The sequence below is a fragment of the Patagioenas fasciata genome, chromosome 1 (assembly GCF_037038585.1).
Source record: "Patagioenas fasciata isolate bPatFas1 chromosome 1, bPatFas1.hap1, whole genome shotgun sequence".
In the NCBI taxonomy this organism is placed as follows: Eukaryota; Metazoa; Chordata; class Aves; order Columbiformes; family Columbidae; genus Patagioenas; species Patagioenas fasciata.
In genome coordinates, this window is record NC_092520.1 from 174908904 (window position 1) to 174930648 (window position 21745).

The 21745-nt window shown below is 49.4% G+C and overlaps 1 protein-coding gene across 2 annotated transcripts; it reads right to left on the minus strand.

Annotated features, from left to right (window-relative positions):
* Window positions 1-223: 223 nt before the first annotated feature.
* L3MBTL2 (L3MBTL histone methyl-lysine binding protein 2) lies at window positions 224-18094 on the minus strand. 2 transcript variants are annotated; one of them, XM_065859179.2, is made up of 17 exons: window positions 18026-18094; window positions 16180-16447; window positions 15806-15939; window positions 15336-15459; window positions 14264-14343; window positions 13230-13347; window positions 12733-12867; window positions 11952-12040; window positions 9635-9866; window positions 8837-8916; window positions 8149-8253; window positions 6860-7007; window positions 5891-5973; window positions 3846-4080; window positions 2966-3031; window positions 1889-2011; window positions 224-1053 (listed from the first exon to the last, which is right to left on the minus strand). In XM_065859179.2, exons 1-17 carry the CDS (start codon window positions 18044-18046, stop codon window positions 944-946), a joined length of 2151 nt encoding a protein of 716 aa, XP_065715251.1. In that variant the 5' UTR covers window positions 18047-18094; the 3' UTR covers window positions 224-943. The 2 variants fall into 2 exon arrangements, with proteins under 2 accessions (XP_065715251.1, XP_071657688.1); XM_071801587.1 differs by lacking the exon at window positions 2966-3031.
* Between the last annotated feature and the right edge of the window lie 3651 nt (window positions 18095-21745).

Below are 21745 nucleotides of genomic sequence, written 5' to 3' on the forward strand. Positions count from 1 at the left end.
GCATCCCCTGCTTTATGCTGTCTATTGCACCCATGATGTTCAGCCCATATGCAGATCTGGCAGGTAAACAGCAAGTGCTCAGAAAAACCCTAATGGAGGGCCCAAAAAACCACCTCAAACTCAAAGCACCCCAAAACACCATTTCCTTATACCTAACACTTACAGTCCTCGTCTCTTCCCCATCTTGGCCAACCCTGATATTCTGGAAAACAATGTACAAGTCTTTGGTCTCTTTCTCAAGTTTAATTCAGAGGGCTTTAGGGTACAGATCGTAGATCAAGTGTACAGTAGGATTACTAAAAATTTAAAAAAAAAAAAAAGAAAAAAAATCAAACTGCACACCACATTCTCTGCAGTTCTGGGTTCGAAAGCAAGAAGTGACACTCAAAAAAGGTCTCTTGCTCTCTCAAGAAGTATCATCGTCCCTTTTTTTTGTTTAATGTCTTTCCGTTCTTCCTGCCCTGACTTTCTTGGGGGTTTCAGGGCCTAGACAAGGGAGCACAGCACCTATGTCCTGTGAGGGCAGCTGATTTTCTGACACATGTGACCTGCACACATCATCTCAGACTGCAGCTCACCACCTCCAGCCACAGCTGAGAACCCAAACTGCCCCTTTGTATTCTGGCAGCCTCTTTTTCCCACTTAGGAGTTCCTGCTCAGAAAGGTGCTTTCAAAGCCAGGCACACACAACCCCAGCAGCCACCCTGGTCCTGCTCCTCAGCGCACCAGCAGCCTTTCTGGAGTGTGTTTCCCAGGGCTTAAAATCACAAGCCTGAGAGAAATTTTCTTGCACGCCAGGAAAGCAGAATTATGATGTTGCAGGGTAGTCTGCCTCAAAAAGAGAAGACCCTTTTACTCTTCTGCTTCCCTTTGCCAGGACCTTCCCCAAAGAGCCACAAGGTGAAGCGCAGGCTGCTGTGGGCAGCTGGGGGACACTCCAGGATCAGTCTGTGACCTCCTGCTTTATGCTGCTGACAGGAACGGGAAGCTCTGTGGCTTCATACTCTTCTACTGAGGGGTCAATGGTTTCTTCTTTCACCTGCACGGCAATGACTAGCAAGAGATGGAAAGAGAGAGGGAAAACATAAGTAAAATCAATTCATGCTGCCTCACTCTACCTGCAACGCCCCAGAGCCAGCTCTGTTCATGCAGATACTCAAAATGTCACAGGTTTCCAGCCCACTTCTTGAGGGTCCCGCACCACAGGCAGCCCTGTTTTGCCAGCACAAATCCATCCATGGTCACAGCAGCAACCAGGATGGGACCAAACCCTGGCAGCATTCAGCTGCCTGCTCCCAAGAACAACTTCTCCTGGGGCTGAGAGCGGAAAAGGCAGTGTGGTCCATTCTCTACCTGCCTGCATCCCCACACAGGAAACAAAATCTCTATGAACAATGTGGACCTTCATGAGGTGCACAAAGCACCTCCTCCACCATCTTCCCCAACACCCACTAAGGCTGGCAGGTAACCCAGTTCCCAGATGCTCTTCCAATCACCACATCTCTTGGTGCTTAGCATGTCATGCTGCGTCAGCCCTTATGGTGACATGGAAGTGACAGCACACTTTTGACATGTCCATCTTGACTCTTGTCCCTGACCTTGCACAACCAGATTGCTCAGCAAGGCAGCCATGCCCTCAGCAGGCATCAGCAGTATCAAGATATCCAGCTGTACTGGTGCCACCAAGCCTTCCCAGGAGGCAAACCTTCCATGGGAAAGCAGGCAAAGGGTTTATTCCACTGTCTCTGGAGGAGTAGAGATGGACATTTGTGACGGGGTTGCCTTTCCCTGCCTGGGGCACTCATGACATAATAGCTAAGAAGCAGCACAGGCAGGGCATACGGGAAAGTTGCATGTGGCTGCTGGGTGGAGTGACTTGCTCCCTTACTCTCATCAGGTGCTGGCTCTGGCAAAGCCTTGCTGGCAGCTTTCACTTCTCGTTTTGTCTTCAGGGTGGCAGGCTTCTTGACAGTCTGCTTGATGTTGCGGGTTTTGGCAGGTAACTTTTTTCCTTAACAAAAAGAAAACACAGCATGGGGAAAAAGTGTTTTTCTTTTCCCCTGGAAAACCAGCAACCCTACTCCACTGAGAAACCACAGGCCAGGCACCAGCACAACTGACCAGCAACCTACTCAGTCATTTGCTGCCAACTGGTTGCTCAACAGAAATGGCCTACTGGAGAAAAATTCTATAGTCATCCTCTCCAAATATTCTCCTCTGTGTTCTCCTTCATTAAAGGTAAGTCACATCAGCATGTGCTTAACTTCTGAGGAGCACATCCTGTTGGAATCAGTCTGCATCCAGCTTTGCTTACCTGTCTGGGTCTAGTCCTAGGCAATGGGCATGTTGGCTGCAAGGTACGGACATTGTAGCATTAATGTTTACATTTTAGCTGACATTTATATTTAGGTTGAACGTCTTTATAACTCTTCAGATGCCCTTCCCTCTACATCCTCCCCCCCAGGAAGGAATTTCTTGCCTGTTTATACATGATTCACCACAGCTACTGCAACACTGATGACAACAAGGACAAGATGAAACAATAACATGGTCCAGCCCCACTATTGGCTTCTTCAGCCATCTTAAAGCCTTCTTTTCCCCAGCACAAAGCAGGCAGGGTTGCTCTCCAGCTACCCTCCAGCTGCAACAAAAAAAATCTCCCTCCAACCACAGACACAGTAGGGAAAGCAGCACAACCTCACGCCTGGAAGCAAGCACCAGCTATACCTTGGCCAACAGAAAAGAGACGGCAAAACAGATTCTTCCCACACACACAGCTCTCTGCTTTTTTAGGTAACAGGGCAGTTAAGAAGGATGAAGCTGTGTTGACAAACCCACAGCTGGCTGAGGGCATCCACAGCAAGACAAGGCTTTTCTCTCCTGCTCTGACAGGACATGGACAGGGTTCCTCTAACTGGGCCCAGCCTGCGAGCGAGCAGGAGGGCACTAATCAAACATCACTCACTCTTCTTTCCATAGGGTTTCTTCTTCCTCTTGGGCACCTCCTTGGCCTTCACTGGAGTTGTGGGCTCTGTCATGGAGACGAGAGGGAAACGAAAGCCAAGTCCCACAACCAGTAGGTAACTGGGATGAAGTGACATAAGCGAGAAACAAGATACACCCGTCCCCCCGAGCCAAAGCCCTCTTCCCAAAACAACCAGCTGGGGGGAAAGCAAGGCTCTAGCGCAGTTGCTGTCTGTGCTTCCAGGCGAGGGCCCAGGGTGGCAGGCTGGGGCAGCACAGGGGAGGGAGGCCCAGGAGAGATTTGGCAGGGGCAGTAAAAAAAACCAAAACCAAACAAACAAACAAACAAAAAAAAACCAACAAAAAAAACCCCAACAAGATTTGTAGCTTGGGACAAGAAGGAAAACATCTGCAAAGGTGAGGCAGTGGCCTCCCTGTGACAAGGCAAGGAAACTCTTCAGAGGGATGCTCTTACCTTTTAGAGATAGAGAATTGATGAGAAAAGGGAGTAGGGGCTGAGTTCCCCCTGCTACTTGGCTGAGGTTGTAGGTTTCCTTAATAAAAGGGAGCTGTGCAGGGACAGGACTACCTGGAACTCTGACTTCAACAGGAACAATTCTCTGTTGGTATGCAGGTGAGGGAACAGAGGGAAAACAGAGCCAACCTCAAATCTCAGGCAGTTTTCTCCCCATCACAGGCTCCTCCCTCTGCCAGCTGCTAGAATGTGTAGCAGCAGAGGAAGACTTCTGGTAGCCAGCACAAATCAAGGAGGCAGTTTTCTCCTCCCTACAAGGCCCCAAAAAAGGATGAGGCACTCACAGAGCAGGACGAAGGAAACCTTTGCCTCTAGAGTCAGAAACCACAGCCAAATCTCCACTCACCTGGAACAACGGGTGGTTGAAGCTGGTAGCCTGTCAGCTCACACCACCCCACAGGATAAATGTCTGGAGACTCGCAGTCCACCCACTGGTCATATTCGTTGTCCCAGCCATCAAAATGGATGCTAAGGAGACGGTGAACTACACGCTTCACTGTGGCCACACAGATGAGACGGGGCTCCATCAGGTCCACTGCTTCCACCTTCATGCCTGCCTTGAAGCCATGGTTTGGGCAGTCCTGTGTGCAGAAAAAAAAATGAGAAAAAGAAAACCAAAGGCCATTGCATTCAGTCCAAATCCAGACCTGGCCACCAGCACCCTAGAACAGTTATGGGCTTGCTCCAGCTTAAAGGAAGCAGAGAAAGAACCAGCCAGTCACATGACAAAAAGCGACACATACGAACAGATCCAAGGCCAGCTGTGACCTTAGCAAATCTCAACCCAGCCTTTAGAAACAAGACCTCACACAGGGGGAACAGTAGTTAAGGGACACCCAATCAAACCAGTTAACCTGCGGTAGCCCTGGGAAATCAGAAAGACCAGCGCAGGCCCAGGTGCTGCAGTTTTGCTGATGCAAAGCAAGCCCCCTCCACCCACATTGACAGCCATATGTCCACAGGCAACAAGCACTGCAGAACCCACCAGGAGCCTGGAGCTCCTGGAAACACTAGAGAATCGCATGTCACACTCAGAGAGACCAAGATGTCACTACTGTCCTGGCCAGCCAAACAGGGCCTTTGCTTGGAGAAAACATATTCCTGTACCTTGGGCTCTCCTTATAAGTGCTGACTGGCAGCAAAGAGCAGTAGAGACACTGGATATTGTCTATCCTGACTTCAGGAAGGCTTTTGACACTGTCTCCCGTAAGATCCTCATGGAGAAGCTATAGGCTGCACGAGGAGACAGTGAGGTGAACTGAAAACTGGCTGAGTGGCTGGGCCCAGAGGATGATTAGTGGTGTGAAGTCTAGTTGCAGGTCAATAATTAGTGGTGTTCCCACAGGGATAAATATGGGATCCAATCCTGTTCAATGTCTTCATTATTTATCTGAATGACATAATGGAGTGTCATGTCAACCTCAGCAAGTTTGCTGGTGATACAAAACTGGGAGGAGAGGCTGATATACTAGAGGGTTGTGTTGCCATCCAGAGGGACCTTGACAAGCTGTAGAAATGGTATCACAGGAACCTCATGCAGTTTAACAAAAGGACATGTAAAGTCCTGCACGTGGGGAGGAAAAATCCCAGGCACCAGCACATGCTGTGGGCCGAGTGGCTGGAAAGCAGCTTGGCAGAAAAGGTCCTGGTGGACACCAAGTTGAACATAAGCCAGCAATGTGCCCTTGGGACAAAGAAGGCTAGTGGTAACCTGGGCTGCATGAGGAGGAATGTCCACAGCAGATCAAGGGAGATGATCCTTCCCCTCTACTCAGCACTGGTGAGACCACTCCTGGGGTACTGTGTCTGTTTGTGGGCTCTTCAGTACAGAAGAGACATGGGCATACTGGAGAGAGTCCAGGGAAGGATCATGAAGATGACAAAGGGACTGGAGCATCTCTTCTGTGAGGAAAGGCTGAGAGAGCTGGAACTCTTCAGCTTGGAGAAGAAAAAAAAAAAAAAGAATACATATATATATATGTGTGTGTGTGTAAATATACGTGCATAAATGCATGAATGGAGGGTGCAAAGATGGAGCCAACATCTTTTCAGTGGTGCTCAGTGACAGGACCAGAGGCAATGGGCACAAACTGAAACATGGGAGGTTCCTTCTAAACATCAAGAAACATTTTTTACTGCAAGGGCAACTGAGCACTGGCACAGGTTGCCCAAAGAGGTTGTACAGTCTCCATGCCTGGAGATATTCAAAAGCCATCTGGACATAGTCCAGGGCAACCTGTTACAGGTAACCCTGCTTCAACAGGGGGATTGGACAAGATGACCTCCAGAGGTCACTTTCATCTCAACCATTCTGTGACAGCCAGAGCTCTTGTGCTCCTCCTTGCTGACTGCACAAATCCCTACACATATCATTGTCCTGGCAGCACTCACTGTGTTGAAGAGCCGTGCTGGAACAGGTCTTGATTTAGTCTTTTCCAGGTAACTTTCCCAGTTGAAGGTCTTTGCATCTTGCCCTGCAGCAGGAAGAAATGGTAAGAGGGAAGAAGGCAGCCATTGGATAGACCAGCTGGGGGAAAAGGCAGAAAAGACAGGAAGGACACATTGCAACTGGTTGCAAAGCAGTTTCATGAACCAGCATGTACAGCCTCATCCTGGACATAACTCTAGTGCACAGATTCCATGGCAGCCCAGCATCCCTCTCCAGAGAGCAAATACAGAAAAGTACAAGCTGCAACCCTGAACACCCATGTCAGTAACATATCCAGACCACTGAGAAAGGTGAGGAGAAGCAGCAGGCAGGAAGAAGGATGTTCAAAACACACCACTGAGACCAATCTTTCTCTTACCAGCAGGAACATCAAAGGGAAATAGGACTACACAAAAGTGCTGAAACGTAGAAATTCAGAGCAGGCTTTTCTGGGTATGGCCACACGAGGCAGTAAAAACACTCCTGGGGTGATTGCCTCTCAGGAATTTGCAGAAATATTGGGCTCCGATTTATTCATACAAGGAGAATAGGGATGACTCTTGCCACTTTTAAGTACTGAGTGATGAGGCGATGGCTCTACTTAAACCCTTCCCACTCTCCTTGTCCTTTAAACCTTTGATCGATTCTGTTCAGTTTGGGGATTATACACCTCTTCCACTGATGTGCCAGGGGCTAACCACCATGCCATTGATGTCCTCTGGAAATGTTACTTCCTTCCATAAAGTACCAAGACTTGGTATATGGGCAGTGCTCAAATGGACCAGCTTTCTGAACCAGCCCTAACTCCCTGAAAAACAGGCAGATTGAGACCTTGTGGTTTTGATTCATCTGAACCTGACACCTCTCAGAAAAGCACCACCCAGCAGATTCTGCATGCAGGTTTGTATCACAGGGCAGAGCCCAAATCTCACCTTTTGGAGGAGTCAGCTCAATGCTGTTCTTCTGACAGAAGTTGACAGGGAAGATGGCATGCGAGGAGGCATGATAGCAGAACCAGTCAGAGCCATCAGCAGATGTGGCTCCATCAATGCTGATCATGAGATACCCATCCAAGAGGACCTGAGATGGGAGTGAAGGGCATAAGTGTAGAGCTTTGCTTGCTCTAAAGCCTCTCCTCTCAAAAGATCCCCCCAAGAGTCCCCACAGTTGGATTACAATTGCCACTAGATAGTAAAATGCAGTGTTACATACTCCAGGGCACGCAGTAGCTTCTCCTGATATATTAGTAAGCACAAGCTAATCCCCAAACCAGCTATTTCTGCAGGACTGGGACCAATGCTAATAGCCTTGTGAAAAGGACTCAGCCATAAAAGGTCAGGAGCTTTGTTCTCCCTCAGAAACAGACTCTATGGGCAGCCCAGAGTCCCTCTACACCAGCCACATTGTGAATTTGTAACTGGGCAGAAGGGAAGGATGCCACCTTCAGACTTACCACTTCCTATAGCAACAAGACTTGTTGCATCCTGTCACTCACTAGTAATTGGCACCTACCAAAAGTAACGGGCACATCTGTCCCAACCTCTTTACAATTCAAAGCAACGGCTGAAGGGAACATATTCCAGACACAAAGGGCTTTCCTAGCATGCTCCTGCCAAACCCTGAGTATCAATGTCCTCTACTTGGGATCTACAAGGGCAAACAGCTTCTTGCTTTGGGACAAGGAAGGCACCTCACTGCGGAAACCTGGCCAAGCAATTTACAGTAGCACCTCATCAGGAGATGGCAGGAGACACATCCATCCTCAGCTTCCTACACCAGTGAATGCTGCCTGTACAGATACATCCCCATTCCCACACAGAGATCACCCCACAACTCTTCTCTCCTTTACCTCCTCCAGGTAGCACTACAGAGTCCTCTCTTTATACACTCCAAGAACTGGAGAACAAATCTTCCCTACTGCATGCCCACAGGAGAAGGAAGGGTGGCTGCCAGTCACACACACTGGCCAGTTACGTTGCAGACCAAGCATGTACGTCTTCATGCTGTCCACTTAGGTACACCTGGACAACTGCTGGTCTCATCAGCTCTCAGACCTCTGAGGTAATGCCCCAATTCCCTCCACACATCAGCTGCCTACCTTTCTCAACAGCCCTCTCCCTCATGCAAAACCCTACCTGGTCTTAACTATTTGCAAAGACCCGAGGAGAAGCTGGGTTACCTCAGGTAAATACAGCAGACCCCTTCTGCCCACCGACCTTACCTGGCAAACAGTGGCCACACAAATGTTGCCCAGATTCAGGGGGTCAATGGCCTCCAGCTTCATGCCTTCCTCAAACCATCCACCTTCAGCATAGACAGCGCGTACCTACAGGAGACTCTGGTATACCATGTGCTGGCAGGGGTATGGGACAGTCCCACCCCAACACCCAGCATGTCAAATGCAAACAGGATTAGAGCTTCTTTACTTGGGTCAATCAAGCTGGGAGAGGAAGAAGTATTAGAAGAATACAAACAGGCAGCCAAACCAATGCTCTGTTTCTGTCAGCAGCCTCCTGCCAAGGTTGTGGTTGCTCAGAGAGTGCTTAGCCACCGCTCCACAGCAAAGCAAGCCTCCTTCTCATCTCAATCCTTAGCAGTATGATCCAAATCCTTGTTGGAACTGGTCTCTCCCATGCAATCATCTTCCCTCTCCAACTCAAAGCCCCAAGCAACTGCTTGCCCCTCAGCTGAGTCCCTCAATCTATCGTCTTTTAGTTCTTCCATCTCTCTGTTTTGACCCACTCCTGCCCAACTGCAGCCTTGACACCCCGAACACCTTACTGCTCTATAACTGTGAAACAAATGAGCCATCCCTCAACAACCCACACCATAACATGTAGACCCATGGAAGGAAGTGGTATCATTGTTTCCTTTGCTGTGGTTAACACAGAAAGGCAGACTTGTCCTACCTTCTTAAACAAATAAGGGATAGCATCACAGTAAATCTTCCGGAACGTGGGATGGTTTGCCATGTCACTGCGTTTTTCTTCTGTGAGGAATGAAAGAAACAAAGTGAAGTAAGAAACCTGCAGCAACTGCAGTAAGAAAACACAATGGTTATGAATTCCCTGGTGAGACATCAGCTGCTATAAAACACCTAGATCAGAGACCATGAGAAGAGTAATAAAAAGAACAGGTCAGTCCCTCTACACCTTCCCATAACATGGGCTGTGATGCAGGGCTTGCTCAAAAGCAGATGGATGATCTCCCTGAGCACCAGTGATGACACCTCAACATGCAGCTGTAATCACCAGGGAGAGGCAGCAAGGAAGGGAGAAACAACCAAACGGATCAGCAGGGCTCAAGTCTTGTTTATTTCTGCCCGTCTAAGCTGATCAAGAATTACTTCCTTGAGAAGTCCATAAAAACCACAGCCTGATTGCATCGAATCTTACAGAAGCCAGTATAAATTTCTTCAAAAAGACTATAAACATTGGTGATGTTGCAGACTCTGCATTCTCATGCTGTGGGGACAGACCCCCTGCTTCAGGTGAGAAACCCTACAGTCCCCCTGTCCTACCCTGTGGCAGCAGATCGCTGGGCTTTTATCTATCCAGGGAGAAAATCAGCAGACACAGGACCTTACCTGTCAGGTCCCGAGGCAACTGCCTGGCTCCCAGCATGTCAGGACTGGTGTCGACAGCAGAGTCCAGGCAGTTCATAGCAAATCAGAAGATGCCACTTCCCTTCCATGCCCTGATCCCTACCTGTCTTCTTCATGCTGTGGCCCACTCTCCGTGACCAGCCCACAGGATGGATGAGGGGACTCCACATGTGGCACCAGAAGTCATCATCGCTGTCTCCATCTTCATAGAGAAGTCTCAGTCTTCCACCAATCACCGTGTCCACCACTGCCATGCGTGTCCGGGACACATGGTTCTTATCCACTACCTCCACCCGCATGCCCTGCCGGAATGGGTACTTCATGCTCTCCGCCATCTGGCAACAACCAACAAAGGAGGTGAGATCAGTTATACTTGGTGTTTTCCTTCCTCAAACACTTCAGAGAACAGCTTTCCCCACAGACATTCCAGCCAACACCCTGTGCTGCCCAAAGCCAACGTGGGAGACACCTCTGGGAAGGGATGCACAGGAGCAGGTTCACTGAGGGGACAGCGAGCTGCCATCTCCACACATGACAGCACAGTTGGGCACATGCACCCTAAATGCCCCCTGTCCTGTGGCCTCATAACAGCTACCCTGACCCTGGCCCAGCAGCCATGCTCAGCCAGCATCTTGTGGTAACATTCTGAGCACAAGAAACAGATATCACTTGTGTTCAGCATGAACTGGGTGAGGAATTGCATGTCTTTTTCAGTCATGAAAGAGACCGTAAAGGTTTCAAGGCTTGAAGCAGTTGGAGACATAGCTTCTCAAGGGATTTTCAATTGACTCTAGAAGAGTCCAGGACCTTATTTTCACTTTTTGACTCTGATCAGAGGTAGAGCAACCTGATGATTCGTCAGCTCCACCTCCAACGCTAGTTACTCTGCAGACTCACCCAAAGGCACAGGCACACAAAGAAGAGTCACCGGTTGCCTTCTAACTGATTTGAGACCTCAGTTTGCTGATACAGCCTGGCCCTACACATCCACAAACACCCAGAGCTATTTAAAGAACACCTGACACTTTGGCACTGCAGATCCCATGATGCTGTGCAGCAACTCAGAGACGCAGCTCAAAACAGACTCAGACATCCAAACCTGAATCCAGAAGAACTTTTAAGGGAAGATCTTCTCCTTGCACCTCCTGTTCATTAGGTGGGAATCATAAAATCATTTTGCTTGGAAGAGGCCCTCAAGATCATCAAGTCCAACCGTTAACCTAACCCTGGCACTAAACAAGGTCCCTAAGAAACTCATCTACATGTCTATTAAACACCTCCAGGGATGGTGACTCCACCACCACTTCCCTGGGCAGCCTGTTCCAACGCCTGACAACCCTTTTTGCGAAGAAATTTTTCCTAATGTCCAATCTAAACCTCCCCTGGCACAACTTGAGGCCATTTCCTCTCATCCTATCACTTGCTACTGGGGAGAAGAGACCAACACCCTCCATGCTACAACTTCCTTTCAGGTGGTTGTAGACAGCAATAAGGTCTCCCCTCAGCCTCCTTCTCTCCAGGCTAAACAGCCCCAGTTCCCTCAGCCATTCCTCATAAGACTTGTGCTCCAGACCCCTCACCAACTTCACTGCCCTTCTCTGAGGAGAGGCATAGCAGGGAGAAAGATACTGACAACATCTGTCTCCTTCTACCACTTCCCTTCCATGGCATGAGCACTCAGCTACCTGTGGCCCAGGAACAAGCAGCTACAAACATCCTCTCAGCTTTCTGAGAAGCAACAAGGGAAGCACCAAATATGTCAAAGTCTCCAGCTAAGTGTCACCAATTGCCTTGCATGCAGGTAAACCCATCATCTATCTGCCTTCCTGCCTGCTGCCTCTGAGACCATCTTCCTCATCTACAGTTTCCAAAGCTGCCAGCCACAGAAGAGTCTCTTCTTGGCAAGGTCTAACCTCAGTGCAGGCTACATGAAACCACCACTAGAGCTATAAAGCTACCAAGGCCATGGCACAGCTGTTTCTGTGCACTTCAAGGAAGCCTGCACCCCTCTTGCTCCCCACAGGCTGCCGTGCTACCAACAGAGAAGACAAAGGTTTTTGACTCTCAGAGCCATTCCCCAGCACTAAAACAGGGCAGGGAAGAGCCAGGTTGGAGCTGCACTGGCCTTTCCCTTCAGCAAAGAAGCAAACTTATCCCCAGTATTTTCCAGCAGAGGTTGATATGACAACAGCTTTTAAAGCCCATCTATGACCCGAAGGAGAGATGGTTGTGCTGACAAGGCACAGGGGCTATGCCATTCCTACAGCATCATGACAGGGGTCTCACTGCCCCTGTCATGCTCGAATTTCAAGGAGGCACACAGGAGTTGCACAGTTCAGAACCAAAAGAGTCATGCTGTGCACACATCTCTTTGGTTCAGCTTCATTTCCACACATAAAATGACATCCTCCTACATTTACCTTGATGTGGAAATCCACTGGGATGGTCCTGGCTCCCACCAGTTTTTTCATGAGGTAACTTCTCCAGTCAGTATACTTGGCATGGATCGCTGCATATACACAGGGAAAAAGCACATTTTTATTACTGAAGGAATTAGAGCACCACACCACACCTTTCTTCCTATCCAAGAGTCTATCTGCATTAAAAACCCTTCTTCACATTCAGATCCTGTACCTGCTCTCAGGCAGACCCTGCTCTGCAAGCTCACCCCCAAAACTGGCTGCACAGATCACAATTACAGAACAGGCTGGGCTAAGCAGACATCCAGCTCCACTGATCTAGCTGTGCAAGTGGTATTAGAGTTAAAACAAGCAAGAGATATAAACCAAACCTCAGCTTGCCAAAATTCTGCTGAACCGGTCTCCTCCTCTTAACTGCTAGCTGAGCAGGAACTGGATCTAGTGCGCTTCTCAGAGACACTGTCCAGGATATAGGACCAAAAAGTTCCCCAAGGGTTAAGCCTAGCCACCTGTGGGTCAGGAGGAGGAATAGTCACCTGCACTAGCTTCTGTCCATAGGTCTGACAGCATCCAGCACTCCCAGGATCAACCACAGGGAGATGCAGAGGGAGCAGTCCAAGCAGTCTCCAGCTTCCCAAAGAACCAACTGTTCTTTGTAACTCAGAGCACAAATGGAGCTAGGGTCCCACAGACAGTGGGAGCACCTGTCCCACTGCACTAGGTATAAACCGAGGCTCCTCCATGCCCAGACTCATGCTGACCCCTCTTGCCCCACACTCACTTTGTGGTGGTACCAGGATTTTGCTGTTGATGGCACACCAGCCAATGGGGTGAATATCCACTGTGCCCAAATTGCACCAGAAGTCGTGGCTGGCGTCATTCTCAAAGCCCTCGTATCGCAGAAGAGCCCTGTACCCTGCCAGGACAGCGCAAAAAATGAGATAAAGGCATTAGAGGTCAAGAATTTCTCCTCTCCCTGTTGGGTACCACAGGCTTATCCCCTACAGCATGGTCTTCAGAGCTCTGCATAGGTTATCAGAGCTTCTCCAACCATCCTGGAGGCAGAACTGCCGTTGCAAAGAGCCCAGCAACCAGAAGAGGAACCAAACACTGTTTTCCTCCCACCCCTGTACCATGGTACTTCCTGTTCCAAAATCTCTCAGCAACTGCAAAGCTCCTAAGAGCTGATGTTTTGGTTGACCAGCTACACTCAGCTCTCCAAAGCTTCCCTCAGAAGTTAGTCATCCCCAGCTGTCAGGAAGTACACTGGAGACATACCTACAGTCTGGATGACGGATGCAATCCAGTACACGCGGCTGGGGAGCACGGCATCACTGTTCAGCACTTCCACTTTCATACCTTTCACGACATCATCCCACTGATCAAAGAGCGGCACCTGAAGGATTGAGGCAGCCAGGTCATGAAAGGGACGTTGACAGTCAGAGCAGGGCCTGGGCCCTTGTTCTAGCTCTCAGAGCTAGAACTTTCATCTTAGACCCATGTTTGCACACCTCACCCTTCCTATATCTGCCAACAGCTTGAAATACCACTGAACTGTCCCAAATATCTCACTGGTGTGCTCAGAGGATACCAAAAGGCAGAACATAGTATAGCAACGCTTCACTATTGCACTGCCAGCTGTCCCATTATTATAAAATATCTGCTGCCATTCCTCTATGGTGTCAAAATCCCTAACCCATCAAACTGCCATGTCTTCCTGACTGATCCTCAAGAAAACCACATTTTTTTTAGTATTATCAGAAATCACAACTCAAAAGGAACTTAATAAGTGAGTCTTAATACACAGAGAGCCTGGGCATGCTATAATACCTAAGAACTGTCATTCTTCCATAGATCTGCCTTGGCTGCTTGGCCCACAAGGACTGCAAATCAGTGTGACAGGAACCAGATATGTTAGAGGGGCAGTTACTGTCAGGCCCAGATCAGCAGAGTTCCACCCTGCACATCACCCTCGGCTGTGCTCACCCACAGAAACTGCAAAGGCAATCACAAGCTTTTCTGCTACCCCCCAGTCAGAACTAATTCTGCTCCCAGCCAGCACTGGGCCATCACCACCTTCTACCACCTGCCCCTACCAAGTCCCCCTCTGCTTCCTTCCCCAAAACTCCTGGTACCTCTGTGGGACTCCCACTCTTAGCTGTGAAAAGCCCAAACTTCTTTCCTTGCATCAGCTGGGTTTCAGTAACCAGCTCCCCACATCTCTCCCCACCACTTGCCACAGGAGTACAGGGGAGCCCCATACACATGGCACGTTCTATGAGCACTGCAAGGCACAGCAAAGAAGAACTCACGTGTTTGAAGCAGCTGACAGGAGCTGCCTTGAAGCCATGCTCCTGCAGGTACTTTCCCCAATCAAAGCCCAGGACGAGTGCTATAAGCAAACATGAGAGCAGAAAATCAGGTGAGATTATAGAAAAGGCACAGAGTGCCCAGTTACCTCTGGATTACAGAGCTTGCAGCCACACTGTGGCCTGCACTGGGACAGAGCCCTCTGCCCCAGCACTCAGGGACTCTCTGTTCCAGTGCATTTACCTTGGTGGGGAAATAGATCCCATGAGTACATAGGGACAAGGCCCCACAAGAGGCACACTATATTATTAATCAATTCTTGCTGTCACTTGCTTCTGGGGGATGGGGGGCAGAAAGGGAAAAGAAAGAGGGTTAAATCCAGCCCAGGTCTCCAGCACTCCAAGAAGAATACAGAATGCACCTTGTCAGTGCTAAACCACTGAGCAGCTTTGCCTCTCAGCAGCAACACTGCAGGGTCACATCAGCAGTGCTTGCTTCCCCAGAAGGTGCTGGGAAAATCAGAGTGAAGCGCTGGGATATTAGTCCCACAGTCACTTCTGATCCAAGGCTACAGGTCTGCTCAAGCAGCGGTCTGCTCAGGAATCAGTCCCTGCTTCCACCCCATGGGGCTCACTTTCATCCCAACACAGCAGACTGCTTCTCCTTCCACTGCAGCAACTGGTTATTCCTCAAATTGATCAGTGAGTGACTTGGGTTAAACACAGTCCATCACAGGCTGTGGAGCAGTGAATGGCTGGGAGCAGCAGGACACCTTTAAGTCAGCTTTGCCAGCAGAAGTCAGCACCTCATGGGACTGTGACTACAGATCTTACACTCCAGGTCGAGTTGCATGAGGAATGAGGATGCAACAGCGGATGTTGCACCCACCAGAGCTCTGTTAGCAGATGTGCCCTGTGTCCTGCCAGCCTGTGTCGGAGCGCACCACACACATCATTTCAGGACACAGCAGCATACCATAGTGGAGGAAAGAGACTATAGAGCTTACAGCCCTCCAGGTGTCCTAATTTCTGTGGCTCCAGCAGCTGCTCCTCTTCACACCTCACCTACACTCACCATCCTGGCCTGTCAGTGTCCCATCTGCCAGCTGTCCCGTGCCCTGCGAATGGAGGAAGGCCCCGATCTTGGCCGACCAAGCTGCCTTGTGAAGAACTTTAGCTTTCTTTGTTGGTGGCTTCCCCTACAAAAGAAGGAATGTTACGAACATTAGTGGCACAGGAGAAGCCAGTCCCTGCAACCGGCCAGCAGGGCATGCATTTCTTCCTTGGAGTGGTTTTCAGGCTGCTGCAATTTTTACTAATGCTCACAGGAACAAGAAGAAACAGCAGGTAACGTATCAAAGTGTCCTTCCTCAGCTTCTAGGGAGCACCAGCTTTCAGCTGGCATGCATTCTCTGGGGACTCCAGGCAACAAGAACAAGCCATTGGTAAGAGCAGTCTGATCTTCAACTAGAGAGCAACCACCCAGCCCTGCACACAGGCACATCCTGCTCCATCCCCAGGGGAGAAGGAAGAGTTTTGACTCACCTGCAGTCTGGCCAGGATGCTGGCCTTCTTGGAGTTTGAGGAGTAGCTTCTGGAGCAGGAGACGCTGCAGAAACGTTTGGTCTTGGAGAAGAAAGCCTCCCTGGTGCCTACAATCCCACACATCTCGCACACAGCTGAGAGAAGGAAGGCACAAAAACATGAGTAGTTGGCAAGGTTGACGCATCAAAAGGACAGAGCTGAGCTCTGGTAACCCTTGTCACACGTAGCAGCTCCCCCATGTAGCCCAGAAAATGCAGTCTCAATCCAGTGCTGCTCCTAAAGCACATGTAGGTGCAGTCATACACACTTTGGCTCCCCCAGCCCTTGCTCTTGCCATCATCTACATGTTTTAGGTACAACAGGTAGCACAGTACCTGGCTCAGAGCCACTGTCCTCTGTGAGCCGGCCTGTGGACAGCTGGTGCACAGGAGAGGTCGGAAGCTCTCCAGCTTCCCGGTCTGCCACCTCATCGTCACTAGACTCATCCAGACAGGAGCTGCTGTCGCTGCCCATGCTGCTGTTGTAGCCCCGGAAGCTGTCATAACCCCCAAAGATGTCCAAGTCATCATCCTCCTCATCGTCATCACCTTCCTCCTCCATTCGCTCCGAAGATGAAGTTTTCTGACACAGGGTAGACACCAACTGAAGAAAAAGAGACAGTATGCTTTAAAATAGACATTTTACGCCACACCCCTCAATAAACCTGCCTTGTGTTACTGGGGGGTCACCTCTTGGACTGGGGAGAGGCCTTGGGGTGAGCAATGAGTCCACATAACAATCCCAAAGGCAGGAGTCTGAATCTCTAGCAGGGAAGTTCTTATCCCTGCAACAGGTCCCTTTACAGGTATTTCATAGGTTGCATTCTGTTTCCCAGGAAAAAACAAACAGCCACAGAGCTGCAGCTACATATAAAAGACTCTGAGAAACATGGAAAGAATACGCTGCCATGCTGAGGAAGACAGAGGAGACTGCATCCTTCCAGGCCCCATGTCTCCCAGCACAGCAGTGCAGACACCATCAACATTAAAGTCACCGCAAACTTCCAGTACAGAGCACAAAGCTGCATATTCTGGCCACCACAGCTCACAAGACCGTTACAGCTTGGACGTCAGCAGGACAAACTCGACCCTGGAGAAAGTTCATGTTCTTTGGAAGCTGCATAGTCCATAGCTGACCTCAGTTCAGAAGCTCCATCACCAGGATGACAGAACATTTGTTAAGAGCTTTTGCCTACAACCAGCTGTCTCCACAACTAAGCATCTTCACTAGCTCTTTGTACTTGCTGTTATAGCAGAGAGGCAGTGATTGAAGAAAGAGCACAGAAATCCAGTGACTGTTTCTCAGACTAGCAGAATCTTGAACTGGGCCCCAAATAAGTGCAAAAGAAGCTGGAAAACACAGACTGGGGCAGCCACAGAAGGCACCAGGACACAATTGTTCATCCAAGTGGGCAGTGACAAAAGATCAGCAGCATGTCCATCACCTTCCAGTGCTGAATTCCCTCCAGTTCCTGGCTCCTGGATATTATCATAGACACATGAACAGAAAGATCAGACTTCACTCACTGCTGCCTCCCCACAAAACAGACTCAAGGTACCCAAGTTGTTCCCTGAAGACAGTGTTGCTTTCCTACAGATCCGCATCCTCAGACAGCATTCCTGACATCTGAAAAACCTAAACACCTCAAGAAAAAAAGTACATTCATCACCTTCTTGCCCCTATTTGGGGCTGCACCTTCCTTTAGCTCACAGGAAGGGTGTATCTTTGAATCACGTCCACCAAACGCGAATGAAACTCGCGGACATGTTACAAATTCTCAGGGCTGACGAACGAGGACAGCACCACGTGCAACACACTGAGGGAGCCGAGGGGGACGCAGAGGCCCATCCCGCCTGGGTCAGACCCATCACCCCCCCCGCCAGCGCCAGCCCGGCCACCGGCAGCGTGGAGGCGGGGCGGACGGCCACGCCGGCAAGCGCAACAACGCGACAGTCAGGAGGAGGTGGCCCGGCGCCCGCGGGCCGCGAGCAGCCGTTACCACGGTCCCACACCTCAGCCGTTACGCCGCTCGCGCAGCCCGGGCCTCGCGCCCTCCTCCCTCAGGGCACCGGGCGGCTCAGCCCGACACCCCAAGGCTTTCCCCAGCACCCCGCGGGCAGCTCCGCAGCTGTAGGGGCGGACGGGCTCCCTCTGGCCCGGCTCCGGCTCGGCGCCGCTCACCTCCCCCCCGTCCTGCTCCATGGCTCCCAAGACGCCGATAGCCCGCCTCACACGCGGGGAGCGCGGCCCACCCCTCAGCGGCGTATCTGATTGGCGGCAGCCGGGAAAGACAGCCAATCAACGAAGAGTTTGTTCTCGCCGCACTCCCCGCGGGGCACGACGGGAGGTGTAGTTCTTTTTCCGCTACGGCGGCGGCGGGAGCGGCCATGGCGCCTCACGACAGCACCACCCAGGGGCGGGGAGAGCCCGGGCCCCGCTCCCGCCTCCCCGGGCACGGCGCGCCCGCCCCTTCCGCTTTCGTAGTTCTGAACTAGCTCTCTCAGTCGGGAGAGCTTCTCTAAACAACAAAACAAAAGGGGAAAAGACCCCAACAACACCCATAATGGTAAATAAGCCACACGAGTCGATGGTGCTGCTCCCCGTGTCTTCAGATAGTCAGCCTCAGAGGTTTCACGCATAAACACATGGTTTATTTGGTAAAGGAAGTGTTACTATGCAAAAGAGGCCTTGAAGTGCTTGCTCTGCTATGCAATGGGTTTTAAAATTCGGATGCATTTATAGCACAGCTTCGTCACTCTACAAATGTTTCTCTCTCTCTTGGCTTTTTTTCCCCCATGACAAGTGGCATGGCCTTAGTGGTACCAGTAGCGTAGGAAACTATTACCTTGCAAATATAATAGGCCCAGACATGATCTTTCAGCAAAGCATATTTTAATAACAATTTGGCAAGATCAGGTGTTCTACCTTAAGGTAGGCACACAGAATAGAGCAAAAAGCCCCTGCTTACATCACCCTAATGCCAACTAAAAATTCCCTCCCCTGTTCCGCATTGGTTGGTACTGCAGGGTTTACAGACTACCCAACACCTGCCTCAGTTTACCTGTCTCATTTGTCTAGTTCTAAGAACCCTCTCCCCTTATTGATTCATTTAAAATATGGATTCCTGGCTCTTTGGTTACCATTCTCCCTAGCTCAGCTTTTCAAATACAGTAATCCGTTTGCATTCCAGGATTAATTTGAAGAGACTTTGTTTTACATTAAGGATTCATAGCCTGATGTCTCTCAGTCCTTCCCCCTCAGCTGAGGTCAGGCACCAGGTCCCTGGTTCGGTAAAAAAAACATTCCTTCTTCAAATGTTCCTTACAGTAGCAACATCCTGCACCCTGGATTGCTGTCAAGAGCAGCCAAACAGCAAGTGTCTCTACAACTACCTGAAAGGAGGTTGTAGCATGGAGGGTGTTGGTCTCTTCTCCCAAGTAGCAAGTGATAGGACAAAAGGAAATGGCCTCAAGTTGTGCCAGGGGAGGTTTAGATTGGATATTAGGAAAAATTTATTGACCAAAAGGGTTGTCATGCCCTGGAACATGCTGCCTGAGGAAGTGGTGGAGTCACCATCCCTGGAGGTGTTTAAAAGATCCGTAGTTGATGTTCCTAGGGACATGGTTTAGTGACAGAGTCAGGTTAACAGTTGGACTCGATGACCTTAAGGGTCTCTTCCAACCAAAATTATTCTATGTCTCTGGCACTGATTCTCTTTTACTCGAATTGTAAGCCCCTTGGAGTTAGTTCTATTTCCCATTCTACTCCTTTTATTTTGTTACCACCCTCATTGTGTTGACATTGTAAAAAGAAAAAAAAAAAAAAATCCTGTACTGAACATTCCTGCACAGTACAGACTTTGTAGTGAGCGGCTAAACAACTGATGTGTGAAGCAGCTCCTCTCCTGTGCAACAGTGTGGCCCCAGTCACAGGGGGAAGTGAGGCAGCGCGGAGCAGGTCCATTCCGAACGCTGCCCCGTGTTGCAGACCTACATGGATTTGTTTTCCAGACAACCCAAAGGCACTAACACGGGGCTACACCACCTGAGTGGTGATTTGGGTCACAGCCTTATTAGAGAGGGACAGTGGTGGGGAGCTTGCAAAGCCTACTGCATGCCAGGTGATCAGCAGATTTCTGTAGCGTCAGGGATCCTCCAGCTTCATGTTTTCCAAACAATCCTTCAGCACTGTTAAGAAACAGAAAACTGCTTTTAAAGTACTTAAATAATGTAGTTGAAAATGAAATAAATTATAAAGGCTGTTATTCTTTTGCAAATACTGCTAGACAGCGCACTGCATGACAGACAACAAAGCTGTTTCCAGAAAAGACGCGGATATGAAACTAGACATTAATTAAATCTTTCTACTGCAGTAATCTTTTGCGTAACACATTACAAGCTATTGCTGGTGTGCACCCCCTGCTTCTTTCCCAGTGTGGAACAAGCAGCACCGCTCCTTGAGGTCACAGCCAGGCTGGCTCAAGGCTTCTTGAAAGCTTAAGCACAGATGAGTTCTGTGTTGACATGGAACAGGCCTAAAGGCAGCCTTCATCCCATGGCTGTTCACTTGGCATTGCGGTTTTAAATAAAACTTTTCAATAAATAACAGTATTTAAATAATGTCATTTAATTTGAATAAAATTCAAATTGATTAATGAATACTTATATTCTCTTTAATAATAAAAACTTTGTTATGTAACACTAATCGTAGTATCTTTGTAATGCCAGCTCCTTTCTTCAGGGATATAACAGCACTGACAACCTCAAGAAACCAAAAGTCAAAACTGAGATTAGGCATCACTTTTCCTACCTCCTTCCCTACTGCTGCTCTGGACCTGGTCTCTGTTTTGATGCTATCATCCGAAATAAAATTTTTAGAAAGATCATTACAAAAATGCTGCTGTCAGGTGAAAGCCCAGAAGGAGTCCAGCATGCAGTGAGAGGGATTATTCCTGCAGGACAGAGGCCAGGCTGGTTTCTCAGAGCCGGACACAGGCGCTCAGCTCCAAATTGTCCAGCTTGAGAGGCTTTTTGTGCTTCAGCACCGGCTTGGTCCCTCATCACCACAACTTCCTTCGGGAGTGTTGGCACATACTGGCTCTTTGTGCTTGTCTACTGGGACTGTCCCCTCACCTCTGGGGTGGGGAACTCATGCTCCAGGTGCCCAAGCTTCATGAATTCATCCACTGCTCCTCCAGAGCCTCCTTTTTTTCTACTGTCATTTCAAAGAGCTCATGAGAATCCTGGCAGTCCATGAGTCTAGAGTGACTTCCAGCACCAACCAGCAGCCATTCTGGTTACAGGGCCAGCTTCCAAATTCTTGAGTGCAGTGAGAAGTGGCACATGGCTTTACTAATGCTTTTCCTCTCACTTCCTATGCTGACACTGTAAGAAAACAAAAAAGCACTGCAATGCTTTAATTTCTGTCATCAGCATGGGGAAGGCAGCCATTTTGAAGAAAAAATGTTTATAGGCTTGTAACCTTTGGCCATATTCACGATATTGTCTTTGAAAAAGGAAAGTAAGGCAGAACAGCTCAGAAAAGCAACAAGCAAACAGAATAAATAAAAAGGTGTTCTGTTTAACTTCTGGCAGACTAATTTTACAAAGGTAACTGTGAAATAAAAAGAGGGAAATGGTCACCAGCCTGACCACGACAGTACAGGATTCCCCTGCACCCAACAGTCAGTAACCCAACTGTTCTTACTTGCAGACACCCCTGGCTGGGGCTGTCCCATGTTGGGCCCTTGATTCATGGGAGCCTGTGGCATGCCCGGAGCATTTGGGATCATGTTTTGCTTCTGCAGCCGGGTTCTTCATTTCTCCTCCAACTCCTTTTTAATCTTATAGATCTTCTCCGCTAGCAAGTGATAGTACTCTGCCTGTTGGGAGGAATACAAGT